The sequence below is a fragment of the Syzygium oleosum genome, unplaced genomic scaffold, assembly GCF_021117445.2.
Source record: "Syzygium oleosum isolate NSW1041296 unplaced genomic scaffold, Sole_v2.1 Sole_v2.02, whole genome shotgun sequence".
Classification (NCBI taxonomy): domain Eukaryota; kingdom Viridiplantae; phylum Streptophyta; class Magnoliopsida; order Myrtales; family Myrtaceae; genus Syzygium; species Syzygium oleosum.
In genome coordinates this window covers 2,701,666-2,717,261 of record NW_026607486.1, presented here as the reverse complement: position 1 = coordinate 2,717,261, position 15,596 = coordinate 2,701,666, and the positions used below count along the sequence as shown (strand labels likewise).

The 15,596-nt window shown below is 40.8% G+C and overlaps 2 protein-coding genes across 4 annotated transcripts; one reads left to right on the top strand and one right to left on the bottom strand.

Annotated features, from left to right (window-relative positions):
- Positions 1-1,027: 1,027 nt before the first annotated feature.
- Positions 1,028-11,711, top strand: LOC115684619 (putative transcription elongation factor SPT5 homolog 1). Of its 3 annotated transcripts, XR_008814715.1 has the most exons (24): positions 1,028-1,476; positions 3,384-3,619; positions 3,746-3,892; positions 4,000-4,158; positions 4,325-4,408; positions 4,643-4,713; positions 4,795-5,152; positions 5,256-5,411; positions 5,505-5,602; positions 5,693-5,741; positions 5,882-6,034; positions 6,122-6,265; positions 6,359-6,449; positions 6,534-6,692; positions 6,783-6,831; positions 6,933-7,024; positions 7,286-7,355; positions 8,288-8,342; positions 8,433-8,550; positions 8,647-8,787; positions 9,331-9,428; positions 10,100-10,347; positions 10,417-10,530; positions 11,311-11,711. XR_008814715.1 is itself a non-coding variant. In XM_056303959.1 (23 exons), the coding sequence occupies exons 1-22, from the start codon at positions 1,110-1,112 to the stop codon at positions 10,334-10,336; spliced, it is 3,132 nt and encodes a 1,043-aa protein (XP_056159934.1). In that variant the 5' UTR covers positions 1,029-1,109; the 3' UTR covers positions 10,337-10,347; positions 11,311-11,711. The 3 variants fall into 3 exon arrangements, 1 of the variants encoding a protein (XP_056159934.1); XR_008814713.1 differs by having other exon boundaries at positions 1,029-1,476; positions 10,100-10,530; XM_056303959.1 differs by lacking the exon at positions 10,417-10,530 and having other exon boundaries at positions 1,029-1,476.
- Positions 11,160-13,781, bottom strand: LOC115684620 (alcohol dehydrogenase). The gene is made up of 10 exons (XM_030609424.2): positions 13,623-13,781; positions 13,363-13,499; positions 13,197-13,243; positions 12,787-13,112; positions 12,607-12,689; positions 12,443-12,518; positions 12,007-12,068; positions 11,822-11,917; positions 11,552-11,713; positions 11,160-11,453 (listed from the first exon to the last, which is right to left on the bottom strand). Exons 1-10 carry the CDS (start codon positions 13,657-13,659, stop codon positions 11,337-11,339), a joined length of 1,143 nt encoding a protein of 380 aa, XP_030465284.2. The 5' UTR covers positions 13,660-13,781; the 3' UTR covers positions 11,160-11,336.
- Between the last annotated feature and the right edge of the window lie 1,815 nt (positions 13,782-15,596).

The following is a 15,596-nucleotide window of genomic DNA, read 5'->3' as shown; positions in this document are numbered from 1 at the left end:
TCCAATTTGAAAAAATACTTTATACAGATTCGCGTGTCGTAAATATATCAGATATTTTGAGTGAAAAGTTGAAGTGTTTGAGCCACGAAAATTTAAAAAGAAAAAAAAAGAAGAAGAGAAAAAGTCATTTGAGACACACCCATGTATCGCTGTCATGGCCATGACAAAGGTGCAACAACTTTTATCACTTAAAAAAGAGTTAATACCACGAAAAATCCCAAATTAGTACACTTGAGACAGATTTATCCAAAACTAATTTTTTGACCATAAAAAATCCTAAACTGATATACTTGTGACAAATTTACCCTCTGTTAGTTTCCGTTAAATTTTATCTTTAAATTACTAAGTTGGGTGACACGTAATAGTTAACGGGTGTGCTAGTTTGGAGTTTTACCCCTCGATTTGTCACATGTTTACCAATTTGTGATTTTTTGTAGTATTAGTCCAATTTTACGGAGTGTAAATTTGTCACAAGTATATCAGTTTGGGATTTTTGGTAGTCAAAAAATTAGTTTATGGTAAATTTGTCACAAGCGTACCAGTTTGGGGTTTTTGGTGATAAAAAAAATAGTTTTGGGTAAATCTGTCGCAGGTGTACCGGTTTGGGATTTTCGATGGTATTAACCCTTTAAAAAATCATTGAAGATATTAATCGTGTGGAAAACCGAAAATGCCCTTCCATGTTTTTTTTTTTTTTTTGATCGAAGCCCTTCCATGTTTATGTAAATAGAGAATGATGTATCATTAGTGTAAATAGATAAAGCCCAAGCCCAAGGACAAGCCCAAGAACAAGCCCAAGCCCAAGACCAACAACCTCCTCTCTCCTCAGAAGAATAAGCCCAATAACAACTTTCTTCTAATCATGAAAAGCCCAACACCGACTCGTATTCATGAATATTTTTTTCACCCTTCGACAGAGAAATGTAACGAAATTTTGCCAATTTCTAGGGTTCATAAAAAATCCGACAAATCAATCCCCCCAGCTCCTCTATATATCTGATCGAATCACTCCACCTTTGCCCTCCCTTCGATCGATTGGATCGATTGATCGATCGATACCTTACTTCCCTCGCTACTCATCCCAATCAATCCTCCTTCGCCCCCAGACCATGGCGCGCCGCCGGAGGGACGAGGAGGACGACGAAATGGAGCCCGAGGAGGAGGACGACTACGAGGACAGGGAGGCCCTGGAGGACGACTACGAGGAGGAGGAGGAGGAGGAGGAAGAGGAGGAGGACTACGGCAAGACCGGGGGCGGCAAGAAGCGGAGGAGATCCGACTTCATCGACGACGTCGCGGACGAGGACGACGATGAGGAGGAGGAGGACGACGATGATGACGAGGATTTCGGCGGCGGCGGCGGCGGCGGCGGGGGGAAGAGGCAGCGCGCGAAGAAGAGATCGGGGTCGGAGTTCTTCGATCTCGAGGCTCAGGTGGATAGCGATGAGGACGAGGACGAGGACGACGGCGAGGACGGTACGTGGAAAAAAAGTGTTTCTTTCCTCCGCCGGTGCCTTCTTGTTGGGGTATTAGGTTTCGGATGTGTTCGATGGTGAATTTAAGTGGCTCGTTTTGATTTGCCTGTCGAGCTTGCCATTATGAAGTTTGGGTTGGGGAGACGTGCAGGAAAGTAATGGAATTTTCTGCTGCAAATTAGGGGTTTTTTTTCTTATTGAGTTTGAGTAGATTGGGTGCCGATGGTTTTTTGTTCGGTTGTTAGACTCGGTGAATGGTGATATTATCCGTGGGGTGTGAGGTGCTAGGTGGTGTTTTTGGTTTAGTTAGCTTGAAATATGCCCGGTTCTAGAAAGTGTCAACCTTGTTTACCTGAGCCGGATATTTGCCTATCCAGAATTTTACTTACATCCGATACCTAATTAAGCTATCAGTTGGAGTAACTAAGATTATAACGTCCGGACTAATGATTCTTGGCACTACGGCTGTTCCATTTGATGGGAAGACATCTGGCTGACTAATATGCAGTAGAACGGAGTGTATTGATGTGATTATTTGGAAGTTTGGCTGATTATGAGCTGATCGGAATCTGATTTTTAGAATGTGACGATCACATCATGTCGCCCACATTTCTTCTGGGTTAAAAGTGAGCTTCTTCTCGAACTCTATGAACATTGGACGAGAGATTAGCTGGTTAGCAATTTAATGTATGTACATGACTGAAACCACTACTAGGGTTGGAGAAACCTTGTTTTTCTTTACTTGCACTTTGTCTTGATTCCCCTTTTCAGCACAACTGCTTAAGCATCTTTGCTCTCTTACCCAGTGAGGCAATTCTTTATTCATGGTGTAATGGCCTTGTAACGTGTGATGGAAGCCGGAACAAGATAACTTAGGGAGGAATGTTGAAGAAACTTGTATTAATAAAGGGTGGATTATGGTTTTCTGCAGAGTAAATTGGACATTTTCGGGTCCATGAAAAACATTAATAACAGGCTGCAGACATTGTTAGCATTCATCTTTGTCATTTTAGTATATGGAAGGAGAGAACTGTTTTGCCTTATTTTCTTGTTTTCAGGAATGTAGGCTTTTTCCTATCGTATCAGGGAATTGTGAATGAAGGCACTTTTCAATTAGTGACAGTCAGTAAATTCTTGTCATATTGATTGAGGAGGTTCCTTTTCTTTTAAATGATTTTGATATTGGAGACTTATTTCCAGAACAAGTTCTTCATGTTGTCTCAATTCGGTTTTATTGGTTTTAGAGTACTTCTTCCGGAAAAAAAAATTGGGTCAATGGGCAATATTTGCCTAAAAGGGTGGTATACCTTTTCTTTTTCAGAATTTGGCTGATAGAAGATAATGGTGCTGAGTATAGGTCATATGAGGTTGGTTTGTCGACTTACTGCTGCAATGTATGGGGGCTGGATTTTATTGTATGATGGAGGGTACCTTCTGTGGTTGTATTATGCCCGAGTTTGTAGTTGAAGCATTGAAGTAGTGATCTTTTAACAAATGTGTAACAGTTCTTTAAAATAGACGTTTTATAGTGGTTTGTGAATTATTTACTTGTGTAATGGAAACTCCAAAAAATTTGAGCGTGTTGGGGACACTTAAAATATTTGTCTATTCGTATTATTTTTTGGGAGAAGACATGGTGTTATACCTATCTATTGTCATTCCCATTTAGTTTCTAAATAAAAGAAAGATGCTTAAAGTGTTGAGGACCTTAAGTACACTATTCTACTACTGAATATTGATTATGCGCAAAAGATTTGGGGAACTTATAAAACTATCACCGCCAAGGTGTTGTGGATCTTGAAGGGGCTTTTTTTATTCCTATGTGAAACCAAATTCTCGTGCCCGTCACTATTTGGTGGACCTTTTGTTTGCATTAATGATGGAATTGGCATGAACCTGGCAATGCAGATTTTATCGATAATGGGGCCGACCTACCTGACGATGATGATAATAGGCAGATCCATCGGAGACCTTTGCTTCCGCGTGAGGATGATCAGGAGGATGTTGATGATCTTGAAAGAAGAATTCAGGCAAGATATGCTAGGTCTTCTCATACTGAATATGATGAGGAGACAACGGATGTAGACCAGCAGGCTCTTTTGCCTTCTGTCAGGGATCCAAAGCTATGGATGGTGAAATGTGCGGTACGTCCTCTGTTGTTTGTAAATTGTGACTAAGCTTCTGTTTTTTTCCAATTCCTTATAAGTAGTTGGTATTATTGATTCTTTGGTGAGCTTGGAATGACGTGATATTTGTGTGGCATTTCATAGATTGGTCATGAGCGAGAGGCAGCTGTGTGCCTAATGCAGAAAGCCATTGATAAAGGACCTGAATTGCAAATTAGGTCAGCCATTGCACTTGACCATCTGAAAAATTATATATACATTGAAGCGGACAAAGAGGCCCATGTGAGGGAGGTAAGTTCTCATGAGTATGTTGATTCTGCAGGACCTACTGAACTTCAGAGGTGTAGGCCAGTGATTGTTGTATTTTGTAAATAATCTGGACACCTTCGTTTTTCCAGGCATGCAAAGGTCTGCGAAATATATATTCGCAGAAAGTAATGCTCGTCCCGATTAGAGAAATGACGGATGTCCTGTCAGTTGAAAGTAAGGCAATTGATCTTTCTAGAGACACATGGGTCCGAATGAAGATAGGGAAGTACAAAGGAGACCTTGCCAAAGTATGTCAGGGTTTCTTTACTCATGTCAATTTACTTATTTTCCGCTATAACCTCCCCCCTCCCACTCCTGCCCCCCTCTTCCCCAGCCCTCTCCTCCTTTCGAGGGCAAAAGAAGTGTTACAACTTTGTTTGTTGCTTATGTTACATGAGACTTTGGACTCTGCAGGTGGTAGATGTGGATAATGTCCGCCAACGAGTTACAGTGAAATTAATACCAAGGATTGATTTGCAAGCTATTGCAAATAAGTTGGTAATGGAGCATTCATTTCTTTTATTACTATACTCCGAGTACTATTATATGCATAAGCGGATGTAATCGTTCATATTAATTTTAAATATATAAACAGAGTATTTTGCATCCGTACAAAGTACGGAAAATGAAAAGGATTGTCTTCTATGAAGGCATTTGCTATTCTCGTATTTATTCTAATTGATTTGTTAGTTTCCATGTGAATTTAAATACATATGTTTATTTCATCACCAGGAAGGTAGAGAAGTAGTGAAGAAGAAAGCATTTGTTCCCCCTCCACGATTTATGAATGTTGAAGAGGCCAGGTATTCTTGTTTCTGCTTCTCCTTTTTAGGATAACTTTGGGGTATTTGGCTCACTGACTCTCGGAGTGTGCTTCTTTCCAGGGAACTGAATATCCGTGTGGAACGTAGGCGAGATCCAATGACTGGTGATTATTTTGAGAATGTTGCCGGCATGATGTTTAAAGATGGTTTCTTGTTCAAAACTGTATCCATGAAATCAATAAGCTCTAATAATATAAAGCCCACGTTTGATGAACTTGAGAAGTTCAGGAAGCCCGGTGAGAGTGGGGACGGTGACATAGGCAGTCTGTCAACTCTATTTGCGAACAGGAAAAAGGGTCATTTCATGAAGGGCGATGCTGTAATTGTTGTGAAAGGTGATCTTAAAAATTTGAAGGGTTGGGTTGAGAAAGTCGAGGAAGAGAATGTACATATTCGACCAGAAATGAAAGGCCTTCCTGTAAGAAATAACTCATGGACTAATTTTTTGAAATCAATTGCTTTTAGCATTATATGCTGTCCTGAAGATATCTCTTTACATTTATGTTTGCTGATTCATACAGAAAACACTGGCTGTTAACGAGAAAGAACTGTGCAAGTACTTTGAACCTGGGAATCATGTTAAGGTCGTTTCTGGTACCCAAGAAGGTGCTACTGGTATGGTTGTAAAGGTGGAGCAACATGCACTCATCATTTTGTCGGATACAACGAAGGAACATGTGAGCCTAACTTCTTCTGTGATTTCTGGGTTCTTGGAACACCTCTTTTACTCTGCTACCTTGAGCGAAGAAATAACTTCAGTTGTCTTTCAGATTTGTGTTTTTGCTGATGATGTCGTTGAGAGTTCAGAGGTAACATCTGGAGTAACCAGAATTGGAGACTATGAGCTTCACGACCTTGTGCTACTGGAGTGAGTTCCACGTTTGGTTAAAGACATTTTAGTTTGTAGTTTGCTGCTACCATCTATTGGTCTAACTGCTTTTTTTGCCATCTGCCACAGTAATGTCAACTTCGGTGTCATAATTCGTGTTGAAAGTGAAGCTTTTCAGGTATGTGACACGCATTGAGGCAAGTCTCTTGGACATGCCCTTCAGAAATTTGAGCCTTTGTGGGTCATGTTTGATGTAAAAAGTGATTAAACTAGATGATTTTCTCTTTCCATAATGACAGATGTTTCACTTTCTTTCAGGTTCTTAAGGGAGTTCCAGATAGACCTGAAGTCATCACTGTTAGATTGAGAGAGATAAAGTCCAAGATCGATAAGAAATTTAGTGTCCAGGATCGCAACAAGAACACTATATCTGTGAAGGATGTTGTCAGGATTGTGGAGGGTCCATCCAAAGTGAGATCCAGTTTCCTAGATATTTCTTTTTCATAAGCATGAAATCTTGAAATTTGTTAATAATTTTCTTTTCGTTTGCTTCAATAGGGAAAACAAGGACCTGTCGAACACATATTTAGAGGAATTGTGTTTATTTATGATCGCCATCATCTTGAGCATGCTGGTTTTATCTGTTGTAAATCTGTTTCATGCACTGTTGTGGGAGGATCACGAGCAAATGGTGATAGACATGTAAGTCCTTCTGTTTGTTGCTTGATTTAAGTCAGATGGCAACTGCTCAACTCTTTCTGATTGAAGCTTTGTTCATTTGTGACAACTTTTTAGGGTGATTCATTGTCAAGGTTTTCCAATTTGAGACCATCTCAGATACCCCCATCGCCGAGGAGATTCTCTGGAGGCAGACCTCCAATTAGCTGTATGGTGCTAAGCGATAGACATTTTTAGTTTTCTTTGATACCATGCATGGGCTAAGCATTGCTTTTTTGACATCTTTCTCTAGTTGGAGGAAGGCATGGTGGTGGGAGGGGTCATGATGCTTTGGCGGGTACTACGGTAAAGATTCGCCAAGGTCCTTATAAGGGATACCGTGGGCGTGTTGTGGAAGTGAAAGGCCAATCTGTCAGAGTCGAGCTGGAGTCACAGATGAAGGTTGTTACAGGCAAGTTTTGGACAATTGGTGGAACACACCTTTCTGACAGTTTCTATGGCGTCTTTTCTTGATGTAATAGATTGCCTGTTTTATGTGCAGTGGACCGCAGTCTGATTTCTGACAATGTTGTTGTTTCAACTCCCTACCGGTAAGGAACACCTTTGTCATTCAATGACTTGATCAATGTAATTCCCCCTTCCCTTCCGCCTGTGAATACCTGAGTTTATAATCTTGGACAATGTATTGCAGAGATTCAAGATATGGTATGGGCAGTGAGACTCCCATGCATCCTTCTCGAACTCCTATGCATCCATTTATGACTCCAATGAGAGATCCTGGAGGTTCGATTTTCCTCCCTTGAGGGCTATTCTATTCTTTTTTTTTTTTTAACTTTTCCTGTAATGGAATTATAGCCTTCTTATGTTTGTGAGTAAATTTCCTAAGTCCATTACTGATCCGAAAAAAAGGTCTGTTGAATGCCCCATTAGATAGCTCAAAACTCGTTCTGTGCTCTGTATCTTTGTCTTTTTTAAGCAATCGATAATTTTCTTGCCGCCTCCTTGACATTATTTGTGAATAATTTGATGTCAATCTACTTTCAGCAACACCTATTCATGATGGAATGAGAACACCTATGCGTGACAGAGCATGGCTTCCGATGAGTCCACCAAGGTTTGCTTCTGAAACTTGCTTCCTGGACAGCTAGAATTCTGTGAGTTATTGAGATCGAAATGGTCTATCCGGCATTTATCACTGGAATCTGTCTATCCCAACATTCAGCTATACCAATGGAATCTTTCTTTTCTAATTTAGAAGGGTGGATGTTCTGATATGCTTGCCTCTTTTCCTTGTGTTTATAACTCTGAACTGATCTGATGATATGCTGGACATTAGACCATTCATTTCACGGTTCAGATGCTGTTGACACGATCTTTTATGCATTATGTGTATTATATTACTGAGGATGTAAGGCATTGTTACGGTTCTAGATGCTGTGGGCATGACTATTTAGTTTGATTTTAAAAGGACTTGTAAATTTTAACAGTAGCCACCGATTTTCAAGTCAACATTCAGTCTGGGGAATATTCCAGTTAAATGAGAAATCTGATAACCATTGCAAGTCGTAATGTTGACACTCTGAACATGCAAAATGTTTGGATCTCATGAGTCACGGATGTTTAAGAAAACATTTTGCCCTGATTCCTGTTTTTTTCCTTTTGCACTGTGTGAGCATTTCATACGGTTCTAGATGCTGTGTAGTGGTATGGGCATGACTATTGAGTTTGATTTTGAAAGGACTTGTAAATTTTAACAGTAGCCACCAATTTTCAAGTCACAATTCAGTCTGGGGAATATTCTAGTTAAATCAGAAATCAGAAACCATTGCAAGTTGTAATGTTGACACTCTAAACATGCAAACTGTTTGGATCTCAGGAGTCGCGTATGTTTAAGAAAACATTTTGCCCCGATTCATGTTTTTTGCACTTTGCACTCAGTGAGCATTTCATACCTGGGATTTGACCAATTGCTCTTCAATTTACCATTTTATGGTATAGAGCTTTACTAACAAGCGGTGTTCTTAATATTTTTCGCTCTAAATTAAGGGATGATTATGAAGATGGGAATCCTGCCTCTTGGGGAAGTAGTCCACGGTATCAGGTGAGGCGGCATCCTTAATTTTTGGCTCAAATGGTTCTTTTCCTGCATATTTATTTTCCTTACACTTCCTTTTTGTATCCATATTTTCAGCCAGGAAGTCCTCCCTCACGAACATATGATGCACCCACACCTGGTTCAGGTTGGGCAACTACACCTGGCGGTAGTTATAGTGAAGCTGGTACTCCAAGGGATAGCAATTCTGCCTACGGTAGTTAACTATATCCAGTATTGCTTCTGTTTGTTCGTGTTGTTTCTCAAGATTCCAATCTTAATTGTTGTCATCTAATTTTTGTCCTTGTTGCAGCAAATGCTCCTAGCCCTTACTTGCCATCTACTCCTGGTCAACCTATGACGCCAAGTTCAGCATCTTATCTGCCTGGCACTCCAGGAGGGCAACCAATGACACCTGGAACCGGTGGACTAGACGTCATGTCTCCTGTTATAGGTTGGAACCCTTTCTCTGGTGACATATGGTAATGACACGTATGAGGGCTTGAAAGTAACTACAGATTCTACTCTGAACTGTCCATCAAAGATTTGGTGCCCAGTGGCTTTTTTCGTCTTTAATCTTTGTTTATTTTGGCATTGAAAGTGGAAAAGCAGGAGAAATTACTCTTAGACTTGTGCATTTAAGTATCAGTGGTGTATTGTTGTCGCAAGAGGGTGAAATTTTGTAATATTGTTTTGCTCGTCATACTCCTCATTTAATTACTCCAATGGTCATAACTTCATTTCTTCTGGAAAGCTGTAGAGCAAGCGCAATTCATCAACGTGTGGTTCTCTGGTTTTGTGGTTGAACGAAGGGATCATCTAAAAATTTAGATAACTAGTTTTAGGAACCCTTGCTTTTTATTTACGAAGCTGATGTTAAGATATATGAAAATAGGACTTTATGTTTAAATTTTTTTTTCATGGTCGTGATCACTTCCAAGATCCTTCTTTCGTTGGTGCTTCTAGAGTTCTCATTATCCAGCTCTTATCGTTACAGGTGGGGAAAATGAAGGACCATGGTTTATGCCAGAAATTCTGGTTAATCTGTCCAGACCAGGAGAAGAGAGTGTTGGAGTTATCAGAGAGGTTCTTCCTGTAAGTTTGTTCCTTTGTTCCCTCTCAATGTATGCGCTCGTGTGTGTAAACAATAAGATTTATTGAAAGAAACACTGTTCTAGTACGAGCAGAAAAGAGAAGAAAAATCTTGCATGCTTCCGTGTCTCTCCTTTGCTTTGACCAGTAAGCCAGTATCAAAAAATATGAGTTGATGGGCTTTCTTTAGATTACTCGTGAGTTCCCTTATCTTGAAACTGTTTGCTCTTTGATCTTTGGGATGTTTGCATGGTTGTCCTTTAAAGTCTGTGTGCTTTGTATGGTGCAACATTTCAATCTGATCATTAAGTTTGTTTGGAGTCCTGAAACTCTCAAAAAGGGTTCTCCAGTTTTGTGTTGTTAACTATAGTTGAAGCTTTGCTTAAGGATGCACAATCAAATTATTGTGGCAAGCTGGTGCGATGAGGATTTGTGATTGTATCTTGAATTTTTCATCCGAAGTAATACATCGAAAAAACTACTGTAATCAAAAGCAATTGCAACGTTTTTATGGGGATTCTTTGGGGGATTTTGTTAGCGAAGCTTCTCTTTTCAAAACAATAACGGTAGATTTTAGCTTCCTGAAAACCTATGACAAGTGGGTATTTTGTCAAAGCTATTTCGTTAATTGGAGTATTGATATACTAATTTCTACCATCTTCTTCTTGGACCAGGATGGCTCCTGTCGGGTAGCCCTTGGGCCTAGTGGCAACGGGGAGACGGTGACCCTTCTTCCTAACGAAATGGAGATGGTGGTGCCAAGGAAATCGGACAAGATCAAGATCGTTGGTGGCCAATTACGTGGTCGCAATGGCAAATTGATGGGTGTGGATGGCGAGGATGGTATCGTGAAACTGGACAATCTTGATGTCAAGATATTGGATTTGGGAATTCTAGCAAAGCTAGCATAACTATGATTCCGGTAAGAGTCCAGATCTATGGGAGCACGTGATGTACATAATTCTTGCTTAATGTTACAGAAATTTTGCAGGAAATTGTTGTTTATGCTTTGTAGAGTATAGATGCGTCCGGGGTCGTGGGGGGCAATGCACCTCTTGTAATAGTATGGGGACCCAATTGGAAAATGACACATCCTTGTTCCAAGGTACTTTAATGTTGAATGGTTGGATATTTGCATTTCTTCCGCGACCCAGCTGTGTAGATGTGAAACGGTATTGAGAAACTTTATCTTCGAATCGATCCAGTCTTACCCTTAAGCCACATGTCTATTAGTGTAATGGGCTCCTGACTGGGTTTTGGAGTAGAGAAAGTTGGAGGACTACATTCACGTGAAAGTTCGGGGCAGATGTGATAACGGGGTTGTAGATTGAAGAATCGATAATAGTATGAAAGAAACATTATAGCGGATGCCAGTATGTTAAGAAGGAATTTGAGGATCGGGCATTTTTGTTACACTACTAAGTCACATATCACTTTGAATTACCGTCAAATCTCTATTCTAATCTAGCATATCTAGTAACGTATGTCAAATTTCAAATCAAATGTAGAACATGAAAACTCTATCCTAAGGATCTTTTTGAGCGCGGTGATGCCATGTAAATGATTCCTAACTTGGATATTTAGCTCATGCAAGATGAATCACCCTTCAGTTCCGATTCTGGGTATGTTTCTTATCCAAGTCACTTCAGTAAACTGTTGATAAACACTGAATTAAGTACAAGTTGATAATTTTGCACATTCGGGAGTTTTACGCATTATAAGTCAGAGTCAATGTTTCAAAGGCTGAAGGATCACAAAATAGATGCAATTATTACGGAAAGTACATGGATGATGGCAGAAATACAGTCCAATCGAACCCTGAATTGGACCCCTAAGCACGCTCTTTCGGCGAATTCTCTTACACATTACTTTTATTTCTCTACAGGGCTATCGGGTTCTTCATCCGCTCCTTTACTCCTCCATGCGAATGATGCAGCGAAGGCCTTCGCCTTTAAGCATGAAGTCAAAGGCCTTGTTGATCTCCGAGAAAGGGACCTGGTGAGTGATGAACTTCTCCACTTCAAGCTCCTGGAACATTCAAGACTAGGAAATCAATTACAGGACAAAAGAAAAGAACACAGAAATAAATTGACACTTTCAATTGCTTTAGTTCGAGTGTGTTTTACTTTGCTCATATATTTCTCTACGACGGAGGGAATGTCTGAACGCGGCTTGTAGTTTCCAAAGAACGTGCCCTTCAGAGTCCTCTCGTTCAGTAGATTAATAGGATGAGTCTTGAAGACAGCATCTTTATGGGGCACCCCCACAAGAACAGCAACTCCCCAACCCTGTCAAGAACTTCTCACTTCGTCAGAATCCGTAATATATAAGTAGGTCAGAGTCTGTAAATTTCTCGTGGCACAAATTGAATGCGCGGCCATAAGAAAAATGCATACGTCGTGTACACATTCGAACGCGGAGATCATGGCGTCGACATTTCCAGTGCACTCAACACTCCTATCTACTCCTCCATTTGTCATCTCAGCAATCACCTGGTAAACAATCAAATTTTGAGGGAATCTTATGAATGATGGAGACCAGGGGGAATGGATTCTATTTCCTCGAACAGTTCAGTACAAACCTCTTGTACAGGTTTGTTGTGGTCTTTCGGGTTCACGAATTCTGTCACACCAAACTTCTTTGCTGTTGAGAGAAAATTGAGCAAGAGTAATTATGAGAGAGCAACACAGGCCCCATCTTTAACAAGTAAGAAAATGAATTTAGCAAGGACTTTGATCACTGATCGAACGTTGCGGCAATCAGCTAGATCTATCATCTTTGCTCGAAAGCTGCGGGTCAAATTTCTAGTTTTATGGTTTCTTCATTTTTCTGAATATTATCTTTGACAAATTTCACGACCGCAATATCACTGCACTGCTGCAAGACATTTGGATTATAGTTTGTGTCAAGTAAGGACGTCAGTAATTTTTTATTCAGATAATGTTGGGAAGATCTATAGAAATGATCATATAGTCTCGAGCAGTGAGAGGTCATGCATCTTGGGATTGAATAATAACCTCCTTCAAGTCTATTTGGATTCAAATCAACTCCGATAATTCTGGAAGCCCCTACAATCCTTGCACCTTCAGCAGCCTATCCATCGTCAAAGAGATGAGTAAGTTTTTGCTCGTCAAATTCTCAAATCAAGATCAAAGTCTACATAACTGCAGAGACGACTTACAGCTAACCCAACAGCTCCCAATCCGAAAACAGCCACCGTCGAACCCTTGGGTGGTTTTGCTACATTTACCATTGCTCCCAGGCCTAAAAGCCACAACCTTTGCTGTTATTAATATTTCAATTGAGACGGTAAAATGTCGATATAGATTATTTCTCTGGGATGCACTGAGCATCAACATACCAGTCGAGATCCCGCAACTGATGACGCAAACTTTGTCCAGAGGGGCGAGCGGGTTGATCTTGGCAACACAGCCTACATGAACCACGGTGTACTCGCTGAATGTTGAAGTCCCTAGAAAGTGGTATATGGGCTGTCCTTTGATGGAGAATCTTGACTTCCCATCACTGAGCATGACTCCTCTGTCAGTGTTGATCCGGAGGAGGTCACACATGTTGCTCTCTTCTGATTTGCAGTGGGCACATTCCTTGCATTCCCCAGTGAAAATTGGGAGGACATGATCCCCGGGTTTCAGATCAGTCACTCCCTCACCCACGCTCTCCACAATCCTAACTTACCCAAATTCACAGATTTATCAACTGTTATCAGTTCCATAAATTTAATAATTAGACAGTCTTACTGGATTCACTCACCCTCCAGCTTCATGACCATAGATTCTAGGAAATAGAGGGTTTTGTCCCTGGGGAAAGGAGACTCATTAGCCGACATAGATAGATTCTGAGGGTGTAAACAGTTTCTAGTTTCCTGCTTTGTTTTCAAGTTGTGATCATTTTAAGCAGGTGTCTTGTGGTTGTTTACCTTGGCTTCCCAAAAGTAGACATCAGTGTGGCAGAGAGAGGTATAAAGGATCTTCAAGCGAACCTCCATGGCTTGTGGAGGTGCTACCTCCACTTGTTCTATCACCAAGGGCTTCCCTGCTTCCCATGCAACAGCAGCTAAACCCAAAGAGAACCCACTTGAATTAGGCCATCAAAATATTACAAAACTCTAACAGATTAGTTTATATTTCCATTTAAATGAGGCAAAAGCTTCGCGTTGAAAAAAGAAAAGCGTGATACCTCTGCAATGTATCACCTGACCAACAGTGCATGACATCTTGTTTTCTCAAAGAAGAAAAAAGTGCCGACTTGTGTTTTATCTGATACCTGAAGAACAATTAAACTGAAGTTTTTAGCTTTTGCTTTGATGGGTAGTGCCATTTTGGTGGGTATATATACACCAAACTAAAGTAGAGAGGCAACTTGCCCTCATAGCAAACAAAAACAGGAAGATTGCGCAAGTCCCTGTTACTAGGAACAGTAATGTAGACTTTTCACTGGGCCTTATCAAGAGAAGGAAAATACAACGGGCGATGCCAAAACAGTCCCGGATTCTAATTTCCCTGGTTTAACTGCGGTCTTACTTCGACACGACGGATCAAAATGTTCAAATCGACAAGTGGGTCTTCTTTTCTCTTTTTGTGACGAAGATGGACAGTGAAACTCCAATTAAAGTCAAGATGCTGTTGGCTGAGACGATCAGAGCGTGCATGATTATCCACTTGGTGGTCATTATTCAAACGCACCCGAGAAGATATTTTTGCATCTTTCTGTCTCTTTCTTTTGTCACGCCAATGTCCTCTCTTTCTCTTGGATCAGACACCGTCAAGTCCACTATGCAATCGGATCACTTGATGTCACTGTTTAGCTAGCGGCTCGCCTGAGTGACTAGAAAGTCTAGAATAAATTTGTCGCAGAGTAAGCTTTCTTAATTTTTTCTTTTAAATTGTGAACTTCCTAATATTTTCCAGGAAGGGAAACAAAGAAAAAAAGCAGTATCAGTTTATTCAGCTATTTGTGCAGTCCTGCAATTCGTCGAAGCCCATTTTGCTGATCAACCTATCTTTCTCCCTCACTGCAATAGCTGTACTGGACAATTGAAAATGCTCCTATCTGGTTTCAATCATTGGACAAGATATATTAGCCTATGTGTGAAAGGCAGCTAACAAAGATAAATACTATCAGATTCATGTCTTTTCCAAGTTTTCTCTTATGCTCAGTCGCAACCCTTAATAGAGTCGTATACTACGATCCGTAAATGCCATGACATGTGGAGTTGAAGTAAGCTTTTAACTGGCTGATTGTGCTTGGCAAACTTAGTGCGGGATGATTTGGGAAGCTCTTTCGGCGATTCATCTGTTGAATTGTGCGACTCCTGAAACACAAAGGGCACATTGCAGGTCGGTTGCAAGCCCGTTCGCAGCATGTATCTGTAGCACGAGTCTCAATGTACGCAGGCTGAAGGAAAGTTGGTGTAATTCCCCACCTAACATGAGAAGTTAAGAATCCTTGAAATTCTAGCCTTTGTATATCCGAAGAAACTTTTGTAAGTCTGTCGCCGGCTGTTCCCTACGTGTTCATTGCTGCTGCTGCTGCTGATTAGATTCATATAAAAAGCTGGCTGGCCTGAAATACCTCTTCCGAGTCGTCAGGATGTGGGTTAAAACTCGGTGTTGAATAACAATGTGGAACTCGAATCTAGCCCAATAATCACTTGATCATGACCCGGTTCATCTTGGAGCCGCATAGACTCAGTTAGCGTAAACAGGTGGATTGAGGAAAGTACTATCATACCACAAGGTGTTTGTTCACTTTTCATATTCTCAAAGTCGCTCTTCTCCATCATGAAAGGTCATGGATAAAGACGTTACAGCTCTAAAAGTTCCAAACTTTCCGTGATCATTCATTTGCCACGAATGAGACAGCCTTTCAAAGACCCTCTCCTCACCCTCTCATATCTTTCGTCGCACTCCAAACCAAGTCTCTCTCTTTAAAACATTCGGTGGCCCCTCGGAAAAGGAGGAGTGAATCATCTCATCGACCGGCTTCGCTTACATCCAATGGCGAGGATGGCCTTTGGAAATCCTGGAGCAGCTTTTTGGCTTTTGACCTCCATGAGACTTCTCGGTTGTGGTTCATAACTTTGTGAATCATCGTAAGTCATCAATCCCTCGCAAGAAGTCTATCCTTAGGTTTGCCGTTATTCTCTTCCTA

Excerpts from the sequence above, each read along its gene's own strand:
- LOC115684620 (XM_030609424.2), bottom strand. The coding sequence starts at position 13,659 with ATGTCATGCACTGTTGGTCAGGTGATACATTGCAGAG. Across the intron at positions 13,500-13,622 it reads TCAGGTGATACATTGCAGAG|CTGCTGTTGCATGGGAAGCA; the intron begins GTATCACGCTTT and ends CTTTGGGTTTAG. Across the intron at positions 12,690-12,786 it reads CAGTTGCGGGATCTCGACTG|GCCTGGGAGCAATGGTAAAT; the intron begins GTATGTTGATGC and ends TGTGGCTTTTAG.
- LOC115684619 (XM_056303959.1), top strand. The coding sequence starts at position 1,110 with ATGGCGCGCCGCCGGAGGGACGAGGAGGACGACGAAATGGAGCCCGAG. Across the intron at positions 4,159-4,324 it reads ACAAAGGAGACCTTGCCAAA|GTGGTAGATGTGGATAATGT; the intron begins GTATGTCAGGGT and ends TGGACTCTGCAG. Across the intron at positions 6,450-6,533 it reads AGGCAGACCTCCAATTAGCT|TTGGAGGAAGGCATGGTGGT; the intron begins GTATGGTGCTAA and ends ATCTTTCTCTAG.